Below are 25,800 nucleotides of genomic sequence, written 5' to 3' on the forward strand. Positions count from 1 at the left end.
CATGAAGCATCAATGCAGCGACAGGCGACAACACTTGAGCAGCAACAGCTGGTGATGCAACAGATGGAAGCTGCTGAGGACGCTCACAGACAGCATATGGAGGCCCTCCGCCAGCTGAAGGAGAACAGGGTAGCTGCCCCTGCTTTTGGCTTGGAGCCACGACATACGACCAGGGAGTGGAGTCTGGAGGACTTTCTGAAACACCACCTAATGAAGTTTAGAGGCAAGACCAGTCCAGACGCAACAGACCAGTGGCTGAAAGACTTGGAGAGGATATTTGATGCTAAGATTTGCCTAGATGAGAGTAGACTGGCATTCGCAGTTACATGCTCACGGGTGAGGCTGAGCACTGGTGGATCTGCATGAAGTCCATTATGGAGGAGAGGCAGGAACCAGTTACTTGGGATGTCTTTAGGAGGAAGTTCCTCTCCGAGTACTTCCCTGACAGTGTCAAATATGCTAAAGGGGTAGAATTTTTGAAGTTGACCCAAGGAAGAAAGTTTGTGACTAAGTATGTAGAAAAGTTCAAGCACCTCAGTTGTTTTTACACCATGCCACTGGATGAAGAGTGGCGATGCAGGAAATTCGAGAACGGCCTCCATGGAGACCTTCGTTTGGTGGTGGCTCTGCTATCCATCAAAGACTTTACAACCTTGGTAGAGAAGGCGAGGGTCATGGAGAAGATGAAGGTGGAGGTGGAAACTCAACACCCACACCAGCCAAGAGTGGAAGGACCATTTGGGTCCAGGCATAGGCACGAGGAGAGGAGGAAGCCCTATACTAGGCCTCATTTCCAGTCTCAGGGGTCTAGGGAGTCTTTTTCCCAACAGAGTAGGATTCAGTGCTACCAGTGTGGAGGACTGCATAAGAGGAATGTATGCCCCCAGCTTGCAGGCTTCAAGAGGTGCAAAAACTGTGGCAAGAAAGGCCACTTTGGGAGGGACTGCCCCACCCTTGCTAGGGCAATTACACAACCTTTAGTACAGACTCCTGTGCAGAACCAACAAAGGCACAGAGACAACAGGCCTCAAGCGATTGGCAGAGTGTACGCCATGACCGGGACGAAGGTAGCAAGTTCAGGTAACCTCGTTATAAGCCATTGTATGATAGCTAGAAAAGCTTGTTGTGTGTTATATGACTCTGGAGCGACACACTTATTTGTGTCAGATGCATGTGTGAAAAAGTTGAGTTTGCCGGTGTGTGAGCTGTAGTGTGAACTTGTGGTGTCTACTCTGGCATCGGGTTTGGTCAGGACATCGTCCTTGTGTGCTAGGTGTCCAGTGGAGGTAGAGGAACGCAAGTATAAAGTAAATTTGATATGCTTACCTCTGCAGGAGTTAGAGGTGATCTTGGGAATGGATTGGCTCTCTGCCAATCGCATTCTTATAGATTGTCAAGAGAAGAAGCTGCTTTTCCCCAACTCAGAGGAGCCTGAGTTGTTAACATCTCAGGGGGTTGTGAAGGAACTACAAGGGGGTACACAGTGTTACATAATCTTCACACATCTAAAGGTGGAGAAAGAGGAGAGGACGTCAGTTATACCAGTCGTGCATGAATTTGAGGATGTATTCCTGGTGGAAGTGCCAGGTTTACCTCCCAATAGAGAAGTGGAATTCTCTATTGACCTAGTACCGGGAACCGGCCCGGTGTCGATGGCCCCATATCGGATGGCGCCGGCGGAGTTGGTGGAACTCAAGAGTTAGATTGAGGAGCTTTTGGGGAAACAATTTATATGACCTAGTACGCCACCTTAGGTAGCACCAGTGTTATTGGTAAAGAAAAAGGATGGGAGTTCACGCTTGTGTGTGGACTACAGGCAGTTAAACAAAATGACGATCAAGAACAAGTATCCCCTCCCGAGAATAGACGAACTGATGGATCAGTTGCACGGGTCATCGGTATTCTCGAAGATTAACTTGCGGTCGGGTTATCACCAAATATTGGTGAAGGCGGATGATGTGTAGAAGACGGCCTTCAGGTCTCGGTATGGACACTATGAGTATGTGGTCATGCCTTTTGGTGTGACCAATGCTCCAGCGGTGTTCATGGACTACATGAACCGGATATTCAGACCGTTCCTAGATAAGTTTGTCGTAGTCTTCATAGACGACATCCTTATCTATTCCAGGACTCCAGAGGAGCATGCCGAACACCTAAGGGTAGTGCTTGGTATTCTGAGGGAGAAACAATTGTATGCTAAACTGTCCAAGTGTGAATTCTGGATGGATGAAGTGCAATTCTTGGGACATGTGATATCCGCCCAGGGGATAGCAGTGGACCTAGCAAAGGTAGAGGCAGTGGTAAAGTGGGAAAGTCCCAAATCAGCGACAAAGATAAGGAGTTTCGTGGGTTTAGCAGGGTACTATAGAAGGTTTATTGAGGGATTTTCCAAGGTAGTGGCGCCCTTGACGCAACTTACACAGAAGGACGAACCTTTCACTTGGACGAACAAGTGTGAGGAAAGCTTCCAAGAGCTTAAGCGGAGGTTGATGAGTGCTCCAATCCTAGTGATCCCCGATATTGGAAAACCTTTTGAGGTCTATTGTGATGCCTCTCATCTAGGGTTGGGTTGTGTGTTGATGTAGGAGAAGAAGGCAGTGGCCTACGCTTCGAGGCAACTCAAGGTGCATGAGAGAAACTACCCCACTCATGACCTACAGTTGGCAGCTATAGTATTCGCCTTGAAAATTTGGAGGCACTACCTCTACGGTGCTCAATTCTGGGTATTCAGTGATCACAAGAGTCTGAAGTACCTTTTTTATCATAAGGAGTTAAACATGAGACAGAGAAGATGGATAGAATTCTTGAAGGATTATGATTTTGAGCTTTTGTACCATCCAGGGAAGGCGAATGTAGTAGTCGATGCTTTGAGTAGGAAGACGGTGCACACCGCTCACCTCATGATCAAAGAGGTGGAACTGTTGGAGAAATTCAGAGACATGAAACTGCAGGAGGAGTTGGAATCATGATTCATTAGATGTAGTAACCTGACCATATCTAGTGAATTCCTGAACTCGGTTAGAGAAAGACAGTTATTGGATGCTAGTCTGAACAAGGTTAGAGAGTAATTGGGGTCGAAAGAGGCAAAGGACTTTGCTTTGGGTAATGACGGCATATTGAGATTCCAGAGCAGAGTGTGTGTGCCTGATGATGTTGAGGTGAAAAGGCTAATCCTTGAGGAAGGGCACAAGAGTTGCCTTAGCTTACATCCAGGCATGACTAAGATGTACTAGACCTCAAGGAAAATTTGTGGTGGCAGGGTATGAAGAAAGAAGTAGCACAGTTTGTGTTGGCCTGTCTGACCTGTCAGAAGGCAAAGGTGGAGCATCAGAAACCCGATGAGATTATGCAACCCTTAGAAATACCAGTGTGGAAATGGGATAGCATCTCGATGGACTTTGTGACCCATCTGCCACGAACTTTTAGAGGGCATGACACCATCTGGGTCATAGTGGACCGATTGACCAAGAGTTCGCACTTCTTAGCAATGAACCTGAGGATGTCTATGGTTAAGTTGGCTCATATGTACATCAAGGAGATTGTGAGGTTGCATGGGGTGCCTTCGAGCATTGTATCAGACAGAGATCCACGGTTCACGTCACGGTTTTGGCAAACCTTGCAGGGTGCTTTAGGAAGCAAACTCACGATGAGTTGAGCCTATCATCCTCAGACAGATGGTTAGTCTAAGAGGACGATCCAGTCACTTGAGGACTTTTGGATCACTTGGATGCTTGGGATGAAGTGTTACCGTTGATTGAGTTCACCTACAATAGTTTCCATGCAAGCATTGGGATGACACCATATGAGGCTCTTTATGGTCGGAAGTGCAGGACTCCCTTGTGTTGGTATTAGGATGGGGAGGCCGTGTTAGTTGGGCCAGAATTGTTAGAGCAGACCACCGAGAAGGTGAGATTGGTGAGGAATAGAATGCAGGCTTCACAAAGCAGACAAAAGGCTTATGCAGACCGCAGGAGGAGACCCTTAGAATTTGAGGCTGGAGATCACGTGTTCTTGAGGGTGACCCGAACCACTGGTGTGGGAAGGGCTCTCCGCTCAAGAAAACTTTCTCCTAAGTTCCTTGGTCCTTATCAGATCTCGATGAGGATTGGACCAGTAGCTTATGAGATAGTTTTGCCTCCTCAGTTGGCAAATCTTCACCCGGTGTTTCACGTGTCACAATTGAGGAAGTATGTGTTTGATCGGGCTCATGTGTTGGAAGCTGAGGATATACAGATCAGGGAGGACCTCACTATGGAAGTACCACCCATTGCTCTAGAGGATAACAAGGTTAAGGAACGCAGAGGAAAAATAATCAAATTGGTCAAAGTCATCTGAGATCGGAGGGCAGGTGACCCCACATGGGAGTTAGAGGAGGACATGAGGAAATCACACCCGCATCTCTTCACCTGGTAAATTTCCATTTTCGAGGTCGAAAATTTTTGTTGTTGGGGAGAATGTAAGGCCCAATTTTATTTCTGCCCTAATGTTTCAGGGTTGGCCTTAATCTGTTGGGCCTAAGGGCTGGCCCATAGGGTGCTAAGGCCCTAAAGCTGCTAGGGTTTCCAATTCTGATTCATTCTTGCAAAACAGAACCCTAAGCGCTGCCCCTCTTCCTTTCAGAACACTCTGCTAGGGCTTGACTCCGATCTTGGCCAAAGATTTCTCGAGCTCAGTTTTGTTTTTCTACCATTTAGGGTTCCATAGTAACTTTGTTCATTTATTGCCCGCTGTTCTTCCAGTTTTTGAGACTGCTTCTCGAACCGTTGCACTCCGCAGTTGGTGTCGAAGTCTCGTATAAGCCCTTTCCAAGTAAGGGAATCTAGGGTTTTCGGTTATTTATGAGTTTAAGTCATATCCTTGAGGTGTGCTCATGATTTGATTGTTGGATATTGGTTAAAATGCGATTTTGGTGTTGTTTATGTGTTATGCACGAGTGAACAGTGGCGAGCATTGGTTTTCTCACCCAAGCGAGCTTGTCTCACCTAGGCGAGACTAACAGAGACTCGCCCAAGCCTTTCCTGCGCGAGCTACCGCTTAGGCGACTCGCCTCCTTTTTTAGCAAGGGGTAATCCTTCTTAGGTGAGAAGGGACTCGCCTAAGCGAGAATGCACAGGAGCCACTGTTTCATTTTCCAAGCTCTCGCCTAGGCGAGAAGGGACTCGCCTAAGCGATAGGATCTCCCTCGCCTGAGCGAGGTCGTCTAGCTTGAGCAAGACTAGGGCGAGTGGTGTGCTATAATATGAATGGTTAATGATGTGGTTGCTTGTTTTCTTGACTTGAATACTATACTTGAATGGTTTGAGGGATGATGTCGTGATTAATATATGAGGTTGGGGTGAAAATGATATATTGCTTCATTGTGCATGAGTTAGAAAGCATGAGTTGTATGATTGGTTGTTTAGACATGATGTTAGTATTGTGAGAACCTTCTGATTGGTTGGTGAAACATGTATAAAGTGTGGGTAGGGCGTAATTCCATGACTCTTGTAGTGAGAGCTCTTGGTGTCGCCTTATCTGTTGGACGTGATTCCATGGACCTTCTTAAGGGGAGTCCCTGGTGGTGCCTCAACATAAGGACGTAATTCCACGTGAGTATCGTGGTGATGCCTAAGGGCCAGGGCGTAATTCCATGAAGGCCACGTGGTGGTGCCTCCTGTAAGGGTATAATTCCGCGAAGGCCTCGCGGTGACGCCTCATTGCTAGGACATAATTCCACTGCCACGTGGTGGTGCCTTAATATGCGTATCCGGATAGTCAAGTCTTGGGAGTCTTAAATGATTTTGGTAATCCATGTGTGAATGTCTGCTATCCATGTTTGACTCTGAGATTGCATGTTGACTGTTGTGATATAAGAGTTCTGTACACTAGCTTACCATGTTTGCTTGTTTGGTTGTCTTGTATGTGGTTCTTCTCCTATTGCGATAATCATCGATTTATTGATGTGAGCAGATGGGAGAACCCCTGACAGTGGTAATGATGATAGGAATGCTACAGCTTGATGGACTGGACGAATATTGGACCCACTATGGGGCCCATCGCTGAAGAATTTATTAGCTATGCTTTTCTTGTCTGCACAAGATCTAGTATATTTTGTTTTAGGCCGTGTGGGGCCTCTTTTATGTTTTATGGTTATGTTGGAGTACGAAGTACTTCATATACCAAATCTTCGTACTCTCTGGATATTATGTATGTGGCGTTTTTATTAAATGGGTTTTATCTATTTATTTGGGGCGTTACAACTATCACTATAAATAATATTTATAATAATAATATTATTAATAATTAGAAATACTAATACTTATAAAAATATTACAAATAATAATAATATTATTTATAATTAATATTATAGTTGAAATCATAAATAAATGAAAAAACATAAACAAATTGAATTTTGTAGGATTTGAACCCGAGTCCTTTTGTATCAGAGTTTTAAAATGACGAAAAAACTAATTTTATGACATGTGTCAATAAAAGAGAATGAGTAATGTAGTAATTTTGGTAGTATATTCTTTTCTTAATATATAATAGATTTGGTCTCAATATTCGTTAATTGTTTTCAATTTGGTCCTAATTTTTTTTTAAATTTAACATTTTTGTTCCTCTCTAAACTGAGACAAAATTTAATTTATATATATATATATAAATAAATAAATATATATATATATATATATTCTATTTTAACATTTTTTTAATTTTATTTAGATTTTAATTACTTTTTCTTTAGTTTATCATTTTTTTTGTTTAATTTTCATCTTTTAATACATATTTTAAAAATAAAATAAAATATATATATATATATATATATATATATATATATTACTTTTTAAAAATTAATTTAAAGTTTAATTATTTCTTAATTTTTTTAAGTAGATTATATAAAAAAGAAAAGAAAAAAAAAAAAAAATATATATATATATATATATATATATTTATTGAATGTCGACTTCTAGTAATATATATGTATGCTTTTTGACATTCGAAAGTTCAAAATCTTTTCTAGATGTCGACATCCGAAAATATCTTTTATCAAAAATCGATATCTAAAAATAATTATGAAGATGATATTTGTTTTTCGTCGATCAAATGGTCAAAAGATATTGTTTGAATTTAAAAAGTATTTGGGTGTGTAAAAGAAATATGGAGGTACAAGAAGAAAGCCCTCTGAGAATTGTGAGGGTTAGTGTTAAGTGTGTGCGTGGATTTCGTAATTGAGTGAATTAGTGGCGGATGATCATGGTAGCAGGGGGCCATGGACCCCCAAAATTTTGGAAATTTTTTATAGTAGGTATTATGATTGTTTTTATTATAGATATTAAGTATTTTGATTTCTTTTATTATAGATATTAAATCAAATATTTTATTTCTTTTATAAATATAATAATTAATGTTAATAAATAATCAAATATAAAATCAAAATAAAGATTAAAAAAATTTATCAAGATATTTTTTATTATTTGTTTTCATTATAGTTTGTGTTTCTCATAAATTATTCTCATATTTCATTCTCATCTATTTTTTTGTTTATGAAGAAAAAAAGATCTACTATTTTTGCTCTTATTTCTCATTTGTTCTCTTCCATTCTCGAGGGGAAAAAAGAAGATAATTCTATCGTCTCACTTGATGGTGAAATATTAGTTCAATATTTTATTTAATGAGTCTTTTATATTATTTTTTATTTTATGAACATAGAAGAAAAAGTAGTATACTGTGTGTTTTTTATAACCATATTTTAATTTTGGTTCCATTATATATTTATGCCTTAGTTTCTTACAAATTGTTCTCATCTTCCATTCTTACTTAGTTTCTTACAAAAATCAATTATTTTTGCTTTCATCTTTCAATTGTTCTCTTTCATTATCGAATAAATAAAGAATGTAATTTTCTTTTATCTCACTTAATAGTAAAATATTAGTTTAATAATTTATTTAATGAGTCTCTTTTAAAAATTTATTTAAAATGTCAAGAACACCCTTATAATTTTATCTATTAAGATAATTTTTTATCATCTCCAAATTTATCTTTAAAGTCGAGTATTACTAACTATTAATTTTATCTATTAAAATTTTTTTATCATTATTTTATAATTTTTTTATTATTATACTCAACCCAAGGTAACTTTTACATTTCAAAAACATTTAATTTCTAATTGCATAAATATTCAATTATTCATTTATCCAAACATTGTCTAAAACAATTTTTAAAATTCATAATCATGCATGTTATTATAATAATCTACATATAAAAGTATTTTAATATATATTACAATATAATACCATAATTATTTAATTATTTTTATTAACATTAATATTAATATATTTTTATTTTTTACATTTTTATTTTATCTATTATTATTTATTGAATATTAAAAACAAAATTAATTACTATAATACTTTAATTATATTATGTTTAACTTTTATTCTTCATATATTTTTTTAAATAGTTTAAGTTTTATATAATTAGATTATCATCTACTTACATTTATTTGAATTGTCTTATATTTTTATTCTTAAAAATATTTATTATTTTTTTTCTCAAATTCTAAATATCTTCTAATATAAATATTTACAAATAACAAAAAAACAAGCTAAAGCATTTCATTGAATATAATATTTAACTAAAAGGTCTAATTCAAAATTTTAATCATATGAAATAAATATTTTCTTAAATCTGCATTTTGATATCGATAATTTGATACGGATTTGTGAAATTTTAAGAGTTATATTACAATATAAAATATTAGGGGTCATATATTTAGAGAATGAAATATTATAGGGTTGAAAATTTATAGAGATTATGAAGATATGAGAGATGTAAAATATATGATAAATATAAAAGATATATAACAAAATGTAACAAATATAAAATATAAAATATTTACACCATCTCGATTTTCTAATTTATGTAAGGCCCAGTTTTTCTGCCCTAATGTTTAAGGGTTGCCCTTAATCTAATGGGCCTAAGGGCTGACCCAAAGAGGAAAACCATACCCTAATCTGCCCTAACGTCTCCATTTTCCCTTACTTTTAGAAAAACAGTCTGCCCTAAGGTTTCATTCCTCATCGCTGTCAAGTTCGCTTAAGCTCCTTCTTGCTCGACGTAAGTTATTCTTCATCTCGTACCATCCCTTCCTTAGCATGTTTTTGTGTTTTCCCAACTAGGGTTCTGTAGGGAGCTCATTTTAAGGTTTGTTCCATTGTTTTTCCAGCTCCTTAAACCGTTCTTGGAGCTGCTGTGCTCATTGTCATGGTGTCGAAGTCCTCAGCTAAACCCTTCCAGGTAAGGGAAGCTAGACCATTCATTTGTATATTTGAAGTGTGTGGTTTGTTCCATCTGTTGCGTGCATAAAATGATATTGATTATATATGTAACCGTGTTTGAATGATTGGTATGGGAGTGTACTATTTCTGGATTTCCAGGTGTCAAATAGTGGGAGGAACCTGTTATTTTCGCCCAGGCAAGCTCTTCTCGCCTAAGCGAGAATAGCAGTTCCTCGCCCAAGAGTTGTTCTCGAATACTCGCTCAGGCGAGCGAGTTGTGTTTTGAGCGAAAGACCATCTCGCTCAGGCGAGATGGCCTCGCCTAAGCGAGCCTTCGCGAAAATCCCAGGCCCCCTTGACGTAGTCTCGCTTAAGCGAAAGCCTGCAGCTTGAGCGAGGGCACCCCCTCGCCTGAGCGAAGGCCTCTGGCTTGAGCGAGACCCACTGCAGGGCGCACTGTTTTTCTCTATTTGGTGGTTATGAACTGTTTGAGGTATGGATCTACTCTAATTAAAGCATGAGGCTTGTGAAACGTATGGAAATCTGTGGTTATTAAATTGAATGAATGATTTTGGTATGAGATAGATATGAGATTAAATGAGATGGTTGGTACCAAAGAGACATGGTTATGGTGTGATGATACAAATCTGTATTCGTGCTCCAGGAAGGATGGGTCGGTATTGATTCTACAGTTGTATATGAATGAGTATGATTTATAAAGGTTGACCTGAGATTTGTATGCATGATGAGTATTCCTCTATTGTTGATTATGATTGGTCTGTATCAGTGCGTAATTCCTTGGAGTCTCTAGGTGAGACTCTCAAGGCCGTGCTTCAGTGGTCGGGATGTAATTCCATGGCCCCTGTTAGTGGGTGACCATGGTGGTGCCCCATCTATATAGTCTGGTAAGGATTCAAGGTAAGGTTGCATCTTGACACTCTAAGGAGTCAGTTAGTCTCACTTAGAGCGGACGGATTCCTGTGGTGAGAGTAGTAGGAGGCCTGAAATTCATTAAGGGCTAACCTTGTGGTGAGGGAAATTGATTCATTGTAACACATGTAACACATAGCTCGGGGGTGAGCAGCTCGGTGGTGAGCAGAGGTATCCACCACAAGTGCAAGCATCCGCTGAATCCGACCAGGTTATATGTATCCGGATGAGTCGAGTCGTGTCTTAGTGTATTGATTGAAAGGTCATAACATGCTTGAGTGGTATATGTACATTGGACTATGAAAATATATTTGATTGCATGATAACAATTTTGTTGGCTCTAGCTTACCCTTTCCATGTTGGTTGCTTTGTATGTTGCTCTTTTACCTTTGCGATGATCATCAATTTATTGATGGGAGCAGATGTGAGAGGTACCCGTGGTCAACAGGGGAGAGACGATTCCGCTGCTTAGTCTTCTTGAGCTGGACTTCCTGTTCTTCCTGGGCTTTCTTTAGGGCTACGGCCCATGTACTTGACTGTTCTTAAGTTTCTTTACGATTCCAGTAAACTGTATGACTTGTTTCCTTTTTGGGCATTGTGGTGTGCCTTGGATTGTAAGGAGTTATGATTAAACTCCATGACTGCACTGTTATATTATAATTGTGTGACGCTTCTTTTAATTATGTTTATTAATTAAATGGGACGTTAGAATTTACAATAATAACTAATTTTTAACATTGAAAGATATTTTTTAAAATGACAATATTTTCTAAAAGTTAATTTAAATAAAAAAGATATAAAGTCACAAAATTATTGATCAGAGAATTTTCTCTTTTCAAATGCAGATTTAAACGGAATGTGAACTTAAAAGAATACGGTCTTAACTTAGTGCGGACTTAAAAGGAATGTTTATTATATTTCAATTTATAATTTAAACAAAATCATATCCATTTTTTAATCTTAATCATTCAATAAAAGTAATAATAATATTTATGACTCCATACGTCATATCTTTCGATATATTTTTGTCTGTTTATATATGCATGTGTTTCTATTTACAAATTTTAACATTAACGTGTTATTTTTATTTTGTACGTATCTTGTAATATGTCTATATTTTACTTTAAAAGAGAGCCTAATCATTTTATTTTAATATAAACATCACTAATAAATTATTGAATCAATTCTATAATTTAATAGAAACAAATTTATATCCTAATATTATTGGGTAATCTTAATATTACCATTTTAAACAAAAAAATAAATTGTTTGTACGCATCAATAATTAGTTATTATAAATTCAATATCTACGTCGATAACAACATTTGCATGTATTTTTGTTTAAAATTTTTAACATCAATTCATGTTACTCTAATTTTATTTTTAATAGGGACCATATCTAACAATTTGTTTGCATTTTTTTCATTTTTTTTAAGTTGATTATTCATGTGTGGACAATATTTTTTGTTGTACGGAATCAAAGTTCACACTATACCTACATCTTATTTTAACAACCGATATGTACATATGTATCTCATTCTAATATAATATATAACTAACCACTTTATCGGTAAAATTTCATCCTATAACAATATTGTTTTACTACAAATCACTAATAAATTATTATGTAAATTTTACAATTTAATACAAATAAATTCACATCCAATTTCATAATTAAAAAACAAAATTGTGTACACATCAAATAATTGATTGATAATCAATATCTACGTTGATAACAATATTTAATATATTTTATTTTAATTTTAACTTTGAATTCATGTAAAATTTTTAATAAAATTATATATTACGATATATTTTCACTTTATTCATATTTGCATGTTATTTTTTATTTAAAATAATTTAAATTTAACTTTATATTTTCTTTTTCAGATTCCAAATGTAACGTCTCATTTAATAAATAGACTTACTTAAATGACACGTCACGCATAAGCAATATTAAAAGCAACGGTTCAGAGTATAACTCACTCCTTAAGAATATTCAAGAATTCCTAAAAGAAAATCCTAGGGCACACCATGATGTCAATACACACAGGATACATAATCCAACAGTAATACAACTAAGATTTAAAACAAGGTAATACATGGGCCATAGCCCTAAGAGAAAATCCAATAAGCGGGATCCAGCCCAGGAGGGCTAAGCAGTAGAGTCATTGTTCCCCTATTGACCGCGAGAACCTCTCACATCTGCTCACATCAATAAATTGATAATTATCGCAAAAGGAGGAGAACCACATACAAGGCAACCAAACAAGCACAAAGGGTAAGCTAGAGTATAAAACAGTTCATCATACGAATACATGCTATTTCACATACCAATGAATATATGTCAACCAATCATGTTATGACTTGCAGACAATACACTGAGACTCAGACTCGACTCATCTGGATACATATAATTTAGTTAGATTCAGTGGATGCTTGCACTTGTGGTGGATTTCGCTGCTCACCTCCGAGCTAAGTGTTATAAAGTTTCAACCCCCACGCACAAGGTTAGCCCTTAATGAATCTCAGGCCTCCTGCTACTCTCACCACAAGAGTCAGTCCGCTCTAAGTGAGACTAACTGACTCCTTAGAGTGTCAGGATGCAACCTTATCTTGAATCCTTACCAAATTATATAGATAGGGCACCACCATGAACTCCCACTAATAGGGATCATGGAATTACGTCCTGACCATTGAAGCACTACCATGGGGTCTCACCTAGAGGCTCATGGAATTACGTACTGACCACATACCAATCATACTCAATCTAACAAGTAATATTTTTCATGCATATAAATCTCATGCCAGCCTTTATAATCAATCCTCATTCATATGCCATATTGGATCCATTCCAACTCATCCTTCCCAAACCATGAATATAGAAGTGTATTTCGTACCGACACCATGCCACTTTGATAACCAACCATCCCATATAAAATCACATGCCAAGATCATACCACACCTATCATTTACAACCCATACACCATACCATGCATGCATAATCATTCTCCTCATACTTTTAATATAACAATTCAAATCAAGAAATTTCCAACCATCCAGGAACAGAGAACAACAAATATTACAGTACCCTCGCCCAACTCCTCGCTCAGGCTTAAGGGTCTCGCTCAGGCGAGAGGGACTATCGCTTAAGCGAGCTCCCTTTGCCTAGGCGAGAGCTCGACAATCTGGAACAGTGGCCATTCACACTAGCTCGCTTAGGCGAGATCTCCTTGCCTGAGCGAGGCATTCTCTCGCTCAAAACAAAGTGGCCCGCCTGAGCGACAGCTCGCGCAGAAGGTCTGGGCGAGCCTCTGCCAGTCTCGCTTAGGCGAGACCTGCTCGCTTGGGCGAGACTATCAGTTCTCGCCAATGTTCGTACCTGCAACAACCATACATTCATGTCCAAAACACATAGCAGAGCATTTTTATGCAATCACAACAACACACACTTCATACCAACTCGAGATAGATAAAAAAAATAAGCAACAAATTATAAAATGCAAGAAACTCTAGCTTCCCTTACCTGGAATGAGCTAGTACAGGACCTTGACACCAACCACGGAGCACAGCAGCTTTAGGAATAGGCTTAGAAGCTGGAAAACAGTGGAACAAATCTTAAGATTGGGCTCACTACGAAACCCTAACTGGAAAAACATGAGAATATACTAAGGGGAAAGTGGTAGGAGTCGAAGAGTAACTTACGCGGGGCAAGAATGAGCTTGAGCGAACTTGACGGAGGCTGAAGATCAAACCCTAGCAGAGCATAGTTTTTGGTGAGGAGAGGAGAGCAAGGCAACTGTTTTCTGAAAGTGAGAAGAGAAGAGTGGGTTATGACAAACTTAGGGTCTGGTTTCCCTTTAGGCCAACCCTAGGCCCAACTGATTTTGGGGGTAGCCCTTTAAAAAATAAGAGTAGCAATGTAATAGCAATGTAAGTGGGCCTTACACCAAAAGTTAATACCTTTCCATACTATTTTTCTTTTAAACTCATTATATCTAAATGTACTTCTATTCAAAATTTTAACACGAGATTTTACTTACTCTTAATTAATTTATCATAAAAAATAATAGTAATTAATTATTTAATTTTTATTTTATTATTTAAATATAATATATGTAATTATAAAAATAAAATATAATGATACAAATTAATAATTTTTTTCCAAATGTAACAATAAAAATAATTTTTTTAATTAATAACAATATTAATTTTTTAATGTAAATTATATAAAAAAAAATAGACCCGAGTAATTATATGATGAAAACTGTTTTGGTACGATGCGCGTAACTGAAGAAAGCGAGACAAGGTTAGAATTGCAATTAAATTATATTAACTGACACCTCCCTTTAAAAGTGCTAAAACATGGGTCAAAAAGTGCCGAAACATTTGTGCCAGTCTTCTACTGTCTTTTCTTTCTCACCTTAACTAAACTCACAGATGGAACCAGAAGAAACCGCCGTTACCGCTGTCGACGGAAGTGGTGATGAGGGACTGCTGTTGTTAGACGGCAGTGATGTCGGCGGTGGCAAGGACAGAGTGAAGGGTCCTTGGTCCCCGGAAGAGGACGCCATTCTGAGTCGTCTCGTTAGCAAGTTCGGCGCCAGAAACTGGAGTCTCATCGCACGGGGGATCAGTGGAAGATCCGGCAAGTCTTGCCGTCTCCGGTGGTGCAACCAGCTCGACCCCTCCGTTAAGCGCAAGCCCTTTACAGGTACGTGATATTGGTACCATGCGTGTGGGTTTGAGTTTGAATTTGAATTTGACTTTGTTTTGGTTTGATTTAATTTTAATGTTTTAGAAATTGACCTTAAGAGTGTAGAGATGGGAATGGTTTGAATTTTCTTAGCGTAATGTTTTGTGTATGATCTTTTGTTCTTATAGTTTGATGGGTTATGTGGTTCTTTTTTGACTTGGACATTTCGATTTGCTGTGTGCATTATTGTTTCTTGATGGATAAATCATACCTTTTTGTCTTCTTGTTATTTCAAGAATTACCATAGAGTCATATTGAGATGGAGATTGGCTGTTATTATTTGCAATAGGGTATAGTTTTTACTCGCAGACTGATGCTGTGCCTGTGAGTTATTAATGGCTGTAAAGTATTTGCTATTCTTGATATTGTGGGAAAATGTGGTTGTTGTAGCCGTAACTGCAGTCGCAAGCAATGGCTCAATGTTGAGAGAAAAACCTTAACATTGCCGCCATGGTTGTGGCTGCAGATTTTTTTTACAACCATAGCGATATGTTTTCTTTTTATTTAATAATTTTCCTTTAAAGGCCAAATTCTTGAAATGTTAGATTATTTGATCAACGCAAGGCCTGTGTATATATTCCTATGATTTAAAGAGTTAGCTAAAATGATGCCCCATCAAGTTAAATGAATAAATTTATGTCTAGGAACCTTAGCTCAGGTAGTACCATTCTTTTTGGAAACTACACCTTAAATGTGAGAAAATTTATAGATTAAAGAGAAGCAGCACTTCTTGTAATGGTTTACTGAGTCACAAATGGAGACCAAAGTAGTGAACCATCCTTCCAAGGTACCCGTTATACAACTGATCTGTTGCTGGATTTTCCAGAATTAATGAATATGGATGCTTTCTCTTGTACCAGAGCCAAGACCACGATCTTATCAACTTTAGCAGCCCAATCAATTGTGTTACAATAACTAGCTATTCTCTGGGACCCATCAATGTCAACTGCTCAGAGTTCAACCATGTTGGCTTTTCTATGGGCTAGTAATTGGGGAACTGAGATGGGAAGATATCCACACACCCCATCCTTACCACTTGTTTTGCCCCTTCTCACCAAGATTACAAAATCCTGCATTCATCAGTAAATCCATTTGCCATAAGGTAGCAAATCTTTTGTAGAAGCTTCAGAAACGACTTCTTTAGAACCTTTGAGCTGTTACCGGTATCAAATTTATCTACATCTGATGTTCATGAGTGTGAGTTGATAGTAGGAACTGGATCAGAATCATAAAGAAATCTGCCTTTACTGGAAAAGAATAGGGGAAAAGACAACAGAATTTTGAGGATCTGCACCTCCCAATGCCCAAATACCCAAACTCTTCTCAATTGACAAGACGCCTCTTTTTCCACCTATCTTATTAATAGGAATTGTGCTTTATTTGTCTATTTATCCCTGTCACAACTAACTAACCAATAGAGCAGATTGACAATAAAATATTGTTCAACTGACGAACCTTCAGATTTGGTTTCATCTGTGGTACTTTCAAGAAATTCTCAACTTGGGCTTCCGCCATGAATGTTGGGAAATTCAATCTTTTTGGCCCAAGATTTTTTACTCATCTCAGAAGGGCTCATAAGTGTCTTACTGTTATGATTCTGTTTTCTCCTCATTCAATCTTTTTATGTCTTGTGAGTGGGTTGTCCATTGTCTTACTCCTTGAAGCGTATGTTCTATTTCTTCATTCAGTCTCACCAATAGTGGAATTCCTTCATTACCAACCATCTTTGTCTGAATCTTTGCCGAATTAAAGGACACGAGAAGTAATTTGTAATAATTGATTCACTCCATGAATAGCTTCCCATTGTTCTTCAAGGCTTCCATTCTGTTTTCCATGTCATCCTCAAGTATGTTGCTTGCATACAGGTCTATTTTATGGTTTTTTAAGAGATAAAGGGTATGGTACACCTTTAGAAAAATGTGTTATAGAATCTGGATCAGAAAACTCTAAAGGGAAGGAACTCTCAGATGGAAAAATGAGAATTCTGTACAGAACATGCAGTGTACAAAAGTTTACAAATACAATCACTAAGACTTCGACGGTCCAGATCCTCCCACTAACAATCATGTTTTCTCCGTGTCCCCCCAAAGACTTGAAAACGGACACATATATATATATACCTAGCTTCCCCACACAACAATTATATAACCACTAATAGGTTTCTCAGCTGCTTGAATTAAAGCAATTAGCTGTATTTTTTTTCCCTGATTTCTTCTTTCATAGACCTTCGTAATAGAAGGTCGTATCCTAACAATGTGCATATAGAAATAATAGAATTTTATATGAAAATAACTACATTAACAAAACTCTACTCCTCATGACTTACTAATCATGGGTGTAAATCTCAAAGGCGAATTTTCCTTATATTTAACCTACGTTCTCCTTGCTGACACTAGATCATAGACATATCTTTTTTTAAAAAAAAAAGAACAAATAGGCTTTCGCTTGTTGGTGTTTGAGGAGAATAGATGTATGGATTTCAACACTTGGTTTAAGGAAGACTATTTCCTATATTTGAACTCATAATTACGTTTGCAGCACCAAGGCTCACTCACCTACAAAATAATATACTGATAAATATTTGTAGAACAAAATAAACTATGGATGAGAATGCCTACTTTTTTGTTGAGATACCCAACATACATTGGCCTCCATTCATTATGTGTTTGGAAGAAATATTAGCAACACTCTAAAGAGACCGTTAAAGACTATAATATGATACTCTTTCAAATACTCTCTCTTATTCATTTACATTTGATTGGACCAACCCAAATCAAGAGAGTCACTAGGAACCGATTTATAGAAACAAGAAGCGTGAGATATGTGACAACAATATTTGCGATAGCAAATTACTAACTCAATGGAGAGAGGGCCCTCCAACTCGATCATGAAATCAATGTTGAGTCAACTATCATCGAGAGAGGCATCATGAAAGGAGCCAATACCTTTTATATATAGGTTGTGGAAATGCCCTTTTTGTGGGTTTCCTTCCAAACCTATGCTTCGTTCCAAACCTATGCCTGTTGTAACATCTCAACAATTCAATAAAGAAAGTAAGGGCTTCAAAGCTTAACATGTACAAAATGAAAACTTCATTTTTAATGTTGCTAGAATTTTTATAGAAGTCTTTCATTTGCTTCTCTCATGATGGAGGTTTTATTTTCCCGTAATGTATCCTAATTTTCTGAAGAAGAAGTAATGACAATATTCAAAGAATAAGCATCAACTAACTTTATGCAAGCAACTGACAAAGGATGCAACCAATATCTAGAATGATTGATTGTAATGCATCTATTGTTGGTTTGTTAAGTATGTTGTCAAACCCTAGGGCTCAACCCTTGTCAAGCAGTGGTAACTGCCAATGACACAAACACTCTACTAGATTGACATTGACATGGAGATACGAAACTAGTGGAGTGAATGAGATTGGATACTATAATAGTCTTTAGCCATAAATGAATGATATGAGTTGTTGTGCATATTGGCGGTGCAATGTTGTAGCTACATGTTAAGTGATAAGGATCAAGTTATGTTTAGCTTGGAATGTATTAGATGGAAAGCTCATTTTATGTCTTAAGATGCATTCATGGATGTTTGCCACTTAATAGGAATTTAATTGATGATATAACTATAAAGGTTTACCTCCAGAAAAAGAACATGACTATATAAGCAAGTGAAAGAATGGCATAGTAGAGACATAGTCGAAATTGGCTGAATAAAATAAGTAGAAAAAGTAGAATTAGAAGCTAACAAGTTAAACGAAACGGAAAAGGTGGAGGAGACTTATGGAAATGGAAGAAGAGATCCACTCAAAGATGGAGAGAGCTTCATCCTCATGATAAGCTTCAGGAAGAATCATCACTCGACACTTAGGAACCAATATAAGACTCCAATGAAAGTTGATAATACTCACAAAAGCAAGCTTTCAAGAATTTCTCTAATTCTCATATATTCTAAAGTAACTTGTTCAAGCGAGGGAGTAGTTATATATAGCCACCCATAACCACCCTTAGCCATGAATTTAGTGCACAAAGAGGAGGAAAAATTAAATTTTAAAATTCAAAACCTAGATTTAGATCAATGGCTGAGATGAATGCTTCTCATGCTTGATTGACTTCAAAATGCTCCTTGTGTCCTTGTCTTCCAATGCCCACACCCCAAAGCTTTATTGGGTTTAATAGACTCCCATACAAAATTACTATATGCAACTACTTTACACATGAAAGAAAATGCAATGTAAGTAAATTCTATATCTAAAAATAACAATCAAAGTAAATTCTATTTTACAAACAAGCATTTTATCTATTTAAAGATAATAAAAATCATTTGCATCCATGCATACTCATCACGAAGGGTCATGCCTGGGGAGTATCTTTGCAAGTGTTGGAGATCTCATATCATCTAGAGATATGATTAAGTCAACTTTCATAGGATAATATTTAGAGTCTTTCCTTGCAAGATTTGTAGCACCTATCGTTCCACCCTCTATCAGTATGAGGGAGTGTGTTGAAGATCCCATATCATCTAGAGATATTGTTAGGAAGGAAAATAATAATAGTGGAATGTGTGTTATATAAGGAAATTTAGAAATGAAAGGTAGTTATGCAATTAGTTGTTTTGTGGAAGAGACTCTCTAAGAAAGTCTATAAATAGTTTCCTTGTCACCAAAGTCAAAGATTTTCAATACCAAAAAGATAACCCCCTAACACTTCCCAAAGGGAAACTATATATAGACTTTATGAGAAAGTCTCTCTCCCAAACAACTAACCGCATAATCACTTTTATTTCTAAATTCCCTCCTACAATATACATTCCTCTCTCAAAATTTTCTTTCCTAACAATACCCACTGTTGTCGAAACAACCTTGTCCCCAAGGTTGAATTCTAAAAATTGAACTTTAATGGCAGAAGTGTTTTCCCACATGGCTGCCTTGGACCCACCTCTTACCATTACACCAACACTTGTTGAGGTGACTCTGGTGCTTCCTCATCCATAGTCGTCTTTCCCGGCTGGTGTATGCATGGATGATGAGAACCTTTTCATTGTTGTTTTGCATTGGTGTATGCATGGATGATGAGAACCTTTTCATTGTTGTTTTGCATTTTCTTTTATTAGTATTTTGTATTTAGGGTTTAAACCTTGCTTAGTGGAACTTTTTATTTTTAGGTTAGTTGACCCTCCACTATAAATAGGGGGTTGACCTTCGTTGTAAAGGCAAATTTGGAATATACATGAGAGGCATTGTTGAGTGATTCTCTTGTGTATGTGTGTATGAGTCTTATCTTGAGCAAAGGCCTGGAGTGGTGACTCCTCCACTTATCTCATGGAGCCTATCAAGTGACGTGGAGAGGAGCACAAATTTCCATTTCTAATGTGTTTCTTCACTTATCTCATGAGAGAAGTGAGTGGCGTGATGAATGAAGATGCATTCACTTATCCTAGAAATTCGGGTGGCGTGAAGTTTTCACTTATCTCGGATGGTTGTTTGAGTGGTGTGATGAAGACAATATATCCATTTATCTTGGCGGAACCCCAAGTGGCATGGCAGCTCCCATTGTCGTTTCCATTCCATGGTTCATCAACCCGTGTCCTCCATCTTCCTTTTACACATAGGGTTTTTAGTTCAAATAAGGCATTTCGTCAAACAGTTAGCGTGCGTGTCGTCTTCCTAGAAGCAGCTCGCATCGCCAGTACACATCTAGCCAAAGATGGTGGACATTTAAAAGTGTTTTTTGATACCGGTATAACATCACAACTTTGTGGTTCAAAATAGCATTCAAATCTTCTAACTCTGATTGTTGAGTAAGATGAATCTCCTCTAGCAAAACCGAGCGACCTTCCTTTAGAGCCACTTTAAATAAGGAGAATAAGTAGAGGTAGTGGAGCATGTACTGTTGAAGAAAAAAACAAAATTAATTTAGCTTTGAGTTAGTGGAACAGTCACAAGAATTAGTGGGATAACTTGTGGAATTAATGGGACAAATGTTGCATTTAGGGAACAAAGGTTAGTGGGCAACTGCTGTAGTTAGTGGAGCATTTTTGCTTATTATTTTCATCACACCTTGTCGGGTTACAACTGTTTTTACTAAATTTGGGTATCTTTTAATCTGGACCTGCTGATGTTGAGTGTTGAAACTCATGGTTAAAGTCTTCCAATTCACCTTAAGATCTACAAGGGAGGCCAACCAGGTTACCCCTAAAATTAAATCAACCTGTCCTAGGCCAAAGAGGAGAAAGGTCTCTTTAACAACATAATTTTCCAGTTGTACTACCTCTCTGTAATACCCACTCGTTGTTTCTTCTGCCCATCACCTCATCACGCACAATAGGATGGAGTCATTTCTACTTGCAAACCAAGAAGAGTTACCAGATTCGATGTGACCAAATTATGACTTGCTCCACTATCAATCAATATGGGATTGAGTCAAACCCCAAACTGAAAAAAGAGAAAGTTTCGTATGCTGATATTCAAAGTCAATGACTTCTTCTTCAGCATTTTCTAGATACTCCCCTATCTCATTTCTCTACACTCCTACTTCTCTATACCACTCTTCTTTCAAGATAATGACCCCAAATTCTTCTTTGGACAACGATGTCTTGGATTATATGCCTCTCCATAATGAAAATACCTTCTTTCCTCTCTTCTTTTGACATCTTCATGGTAAGGAAGACTTCTTGATCCTCTGTTCCTTGCTCCTCCGACTAAGTTTCCTCCCATGTTTGAGCCGTAATTCGTCCCATTCCCCTCTCTTCTTGGTTGCTGCCACTGCTGGAAGTCACTTGCGAGATTCCTGTTCCTTTAAAAGGCTTCGTTTGTGACACTATTTTAGACCCTCCTTGATACTAGAAATTGGAATAAGTATTCCGGTAAGACATCCCTCCACCTGTTCTAATTTATTTCATTGCATCCTTTACATCAAGTGTGTTGAATATTGAGAAAAACTGTATAGAATTAATCTCTCCTGTGTCTAAAATACACATAGGATGAATGTATTTATAATAAAGAGTGATACAAGTATATATGGTAACCAACCAAACATAAATATGGTAAATAGAAGATATTGTAATAAACAATATCAACGATATCTACCAATATCTACCAATATCAAACAGTGTCTAGCTGGTGCATATAAGTCGTATGTACCAAGCTTGTTACAAATATAATCAATTCTCGATCCCCTTAAAGACTTAGTTTATTAATAGTTTCCCTTTAGGAGGTGGTAAGGGTCTTCTTTTTAGGCACTAAGAGTCTTTACTGTTGTGATAGGGAATACCCTGTGTCAATGTTATCAAATTTCGGCCATGGCGGCGCCATGGCGGAAATCGGTTGCGGTTTCCCGACCTACCGCCACAACATGACGGAGGCGAAGCGGGTTTCCTGTGGCGGCTCGTGGCGGCCGCTTTTCGCATGGCGGCTGGCGGTGGCGAAACGGTAATGGCGAAAAAAGAGAACTGAAGAAAGAGACAAGCAGTAGCAAAGTGGAAGAGATACTGCAGCTACCGTGTCTGAGAAGAGATGAGTAGTGTGGGAGATGAGATAGGCGGTGGCTGCCACAAATAAACCCTAATTTCATCCTTCTATGCGTTTTACTCCATCAGTTTTACTGAGGTCTAATTTGGGTCAGGCCCACTAACATTATTTGACCTAACTAAGTCCAAAACCCCTCCCCTCTTTTTCTTTTATATTTTACTGTGGCCCTTTTCTTATTCTTTTACCAGTTACTGCAGTAAAATATTACTAATGCAGTTAAATATCCATTAAAACATCTCTTCTCTTATTCTTTCAACTTTGGCCTTAGTTACTGCAACTAAGAGCCACAACTGCCACCACCAGTTGCTGCTGCCCACCATTGTCAGCCACTGTCGTCTGTCGCCTACCGTCACAATCAGCCACCGCCGCCTGCCTCCGGCTGCCACAGTCAGCCACTGCCGCCTGCCGCCACTGTCAACTCCTTTTTTTTCAAATTTTTTTCTACTTCTCTTCTTTCTCTATAATTATTTTTTCAAAAATTATACTTTCCGCTATAACCCGATATGATTTCCGTTATAACTTTATAACGGATTTTTTGCTTGCCGATATTTTCCGTTATCCGATATTGATAACACTGCCCTGTGTGAAAGGAAGCTATTTCCTTTAAACATTCTTTTTTACAACTTATAGAGAATAATTCAGTTTGTTAGTTTTGCGTCTTCTCTATCTTTGTTTTCTCATATCTGTTTCAAGGTTCCTAACATGGCCAAATTATAATATATAGATGGGTGCAAACTTCTCTCACCAAGTTGATTTTGTGAGCTTGAATTAATCTACTTTCATAAGAGCAAGAATAAAACTCAAAGTAATAGACGAGGGCCAACACAAGTAGTGGAGCATGTGGTTGAATTCAATAAAAAGCGATAAACGTTACTGGGGCTTAACCTGCTTCAAATCATCTTGAAAGAGAGGAGTACTTTTGAGAACATAAGCCACATGTGGTGCTTGAGAATGAGGCTCGTCAGAGTTTGTGTTTCAATCAATTTCCAAGAATAACTTTAGTATGATAACATAGTACTTCTAGTTATTTTCTTCAATAAATTATGTGTGATATCGTGATGCCAATTGTAGTTGGTGATATGAAATTGAAGGCTGCATTGAAGTTGACAACACATTGAAAGGAAATATAAACACTGGGTCAATTTTATTGAACAACAGTATGGCCAATACCTGTTGTACTATATCTAAGCTTTGACCTGTTGTGAATTTATTTTATGGTTAGTCAATTAGTTATTCCAATTATGTTATCACAAATAATATTCTGTCTCATTCATCATACTTTTTTTCTGGAAGCACCAACTATAATATATTCACTGCACTGATTGTTTTTATATCAACATTTGTTGCGTTGTCTTAGAACAACTTTTGTCTTCAAACGGCATTTGTCTAAAAATAAGACCCTTTTTTTTTGTGAGCAGATATGCTCAGCCAGGTACAAATTATAAGTGTCTACATTATGTGATCATTAGAGGCATAATAAATCCATTATTCAACAAACATGCATTGCATTGAAATATGTTTGTAGTGTACCTCACACTGCGAGCACTGTTGAGTCCTACACTAGAATAGTGTGATATATTTCCTTAGAAACTACGAGGTGTCTTATTTTCATATGTCGTATCATGCCTCTCCTAGTGATATAAGCTTGTAAAATACAATTCTTTTCAGATGAGGAGGACAGAATCATAGTTGCTGCTCATGCAATTCATGGCAACAAATGGGCAGCCATTGCCAGGCTTCTACCCGGAAGAACGGATAATGCCATTAAGAACCACTGGAATTCCACTCTGAGGCGTCGGGGAGTTGAACTTGATAAGATTAAATTAGAATCTGGTAACTTCATGGAAGATGCCAGCTTAGAGAAGGCAAAAGGATCCTCGGAAGACACTCTATCATGTGGGGACGTTTCTTTGAAATCCTCGGAAGGGAGAGATGTCAGTTCTGTAGACGTCATGGATGATAAATCTGATGGTAAAGCTCAAGCTGAGGGCCAATTACACCACAAAGTCAAGGATCCACCTACCCTTTTTCGGCCAGTAGCTCGTGTAAGTGCTTTCAACGTTTATCAGTCGAATGATGTTACACAGCCTTCAACATCAATTCAAAGACCTGTCCCGAAGCAAGGTCCCATTTTACAATCGTCAAGACCAGATATGGAATTTTGTAGGATGGTTGAAGGAATTTGTGGTGACCAGGCAGTACCTCACCAGTGTGGCCATGGTTGCTGTGCTGCTCCAAATGGTAGAAAGTCTGAAAGCTCTTTGTTGGGACCGGAATTCATCGAATTTTCTGAACCCCCATCTTTCCCAAATTTTGAGTTGGCTGCAATCGCTGCAGACATCAGTAACCTTGCCTGGCTTAAAAGTGGATTGGAGAATAGTAGTGTGAAAATGATGGGAAACACGTCTGGCAGTGTAATATCAAATGGATCTCGAGTACATATTGGCCATTAGATTGTCCTGAGTGAGGACTGGGTAATGGGCATGATGCAGGCTAAGTGATGATTGTCTGTTTTCCTTGCAAATCTAATAAGGCAACCAAAGTTAAGTGAGTCGATTCTATGATTTAAATGGATTCACTAGGTAAAATTAGAATGTTGGATTGAACAATTTTGTTTTTTGGGATTGACTGATTAGGTACTACATGATTTCGAAACTAACAAAAATTACTTGCTTTTCTATCTATTTTGAGTTGCTGTTCTTTTGCGTACTTTGTAACTGTGAGTGAAACAATGCCGAAGGTTTTATGATTCTTTTCTGCAGCATTTCGCCAAGGTTTTATACTAATAAGAAATGGTAATAGGAAGCACTTATTAGTATATTTTTATTAACACATTTTCTAATATGTTCTTTTGTTTCAAATATTTGACTTTACTTATTAATGATTGTATAATTTGTGATAAATTTTAACTAATAATAGAGATATGTTTGTAAGAATGTGTTGGCCAATGAAACACCTAGAATACGTTAGAACTACCCTACTGTGGTATTTTAGAATTGGTTAACATCAGTCTACATGCTATAATCATTATTACTTTAGTGCAACACTAGAATAATAACTTGATTTTCCTCATCAATGCAATGCAAAAGTTTGTTGAACTTTCTAGATGTTTTTCTCCTCTTCCTTAAGAGATGTTTAAGGGTTGCATGCAGCAACTATTCTGCTAGAGGGATTTCATGTGTTTCTATGCTGTTTCTTTTAGAAATTTAACCTAACAGTGAAGTCTAAATTTAAAAAATGAAATGTAAGTTATGAATAGTTTGGAAGTCCTTAAAGTGTAAGTTGTTGAATAATAACGTGACAAAGTAAGAATCACAAATTACATT

The 25,800-nt window shown here is 37.5% G+C and overlaps 3 protein-coding genes across 3 annotated transcripts; all 3 read left to right on the forward strand.

Moving 5' to 3' along the window:
* The first annotated feature begins 374 nt into the window (after nt 1–374).
* LOC114165320 (uncharacterized) lies at nt 375–1,703 on the forward strand. The gene is made up of 2 exons (XM_028049969.1): nt 375–1,196; nt 1,335–1,703. The coding sequence occupies exons 1-2, from the start codon at nt 375–377 to the stop codon at nt 1,701–1,703; spliced, it is 1,191 nt and encodes a 396-aa protein (XP_027905770.1).
* A 1,784-nt stretch (nt 1,704–3,487) lies between these two features.
* Nucleotides 3,488–4,335, forward strand: LOC146882355 (uncharacterized). Its single transcript, XM_085667363.1, has 3 exons — nt 3,488–3,571; nt 3,853–4,017; nt 4,093–4,335. The coding sequence occupies exons 1-3, from the start codon at nt 3,488–3,490 to the stop codon at nt 4,333–4,335; spliced, it is 492 nt and encodes a 163-aa protein (XP_085523489.1).
* Nucleotides 4,336–14,547: 10,212 nt separating this feature from the next.
* On the forward strand, nt 14,548–25,158 carry MYB1 (myb domain protein 1). The gene is made up of 2 exons (XM_028049710.2): nt 14,548–14,901; nt 24,143–25,158. Exons 1-2 carry the CDS (start codon nt 14,628–14,630, stop codon nt 24,925–24,927), a joined length of 1,059 nt encoding a protein of 352 aa, XP_027905511.1. The 5' UTR covers nt 14,548–14,627; the 3' UTR covers nt 24,928–25,158.
* The last annotated feature ends 642 nt before the right edge of the window (nt 25,159–25,800 follow it).

Source organism: Vigna unguiculata, chromosome 10, assembly GCF_037176805.1.
Source record: "Vigna unguiculata cultivar grain cowpea cultivar isolate G323 ecotype 2 chromosome 10, ASM3717680v1, whole genome shotgun sequence".
Taxonomy (NCBI): domain Eukaryota; kingdom Viridiplantae; phylum Streptophyta; class Magnoliopsida; order Fabales; family Fabaceae; genus Vigna; species Vigna unguiculata.

Bases quoted from the DNA above. Each gene is read 5' to 3' on its own strand.
- LOC114165320 (XM_028049969.1), top strand. From the start codon at position 375: ATGGAGGAGAGGCAGGAACCAGTTACTTGGGATGTCTTTAGGAGGAAG. The intron at 1,197-1,334 runs GTGTGTGAGCTG...TTACCTCTGCAG, and splicing joins TGAAAAAGTTGAGTTTGCCG to GAGTTAGAGGTGATCTTGGG.
- LOC146882355 (XM_085667363.1), top strand. From the start codon at position 3,488: ATGAACCTGAGGATGTCTATGGTTAAGTTGGCTCATATGTACATCAAG. The intron at 3,572-3,852 runs GTATCAGACAGA...TGTTGGTATTAG, and splicing joins ATGGGGTGCCTTCGAGCATT to GATGGGGAGGCCGTGTTAGT. The intron at 4,018-4,092 runs GTGACCCGAACC...GGTCCTTATCAG, and splicing joins GAGATCACGTGTTCTTGAGG to ATCTCGATGAGGATTGGACC.
- MYB1 (XM_028049710.2), top strand. From the start codon at position 14,628: ATGGAACCAGAAGAAACCGCCGTTACCGCTGTCGACGGAAGTGGTGAT. The intron at 14,902-24,142 runs GTACGTGATATT...AATTCTTTTCAG, and splicing joins TAAGCGCAAGCCCTTTACAG to ATGAGGAGGACAGAATCATA.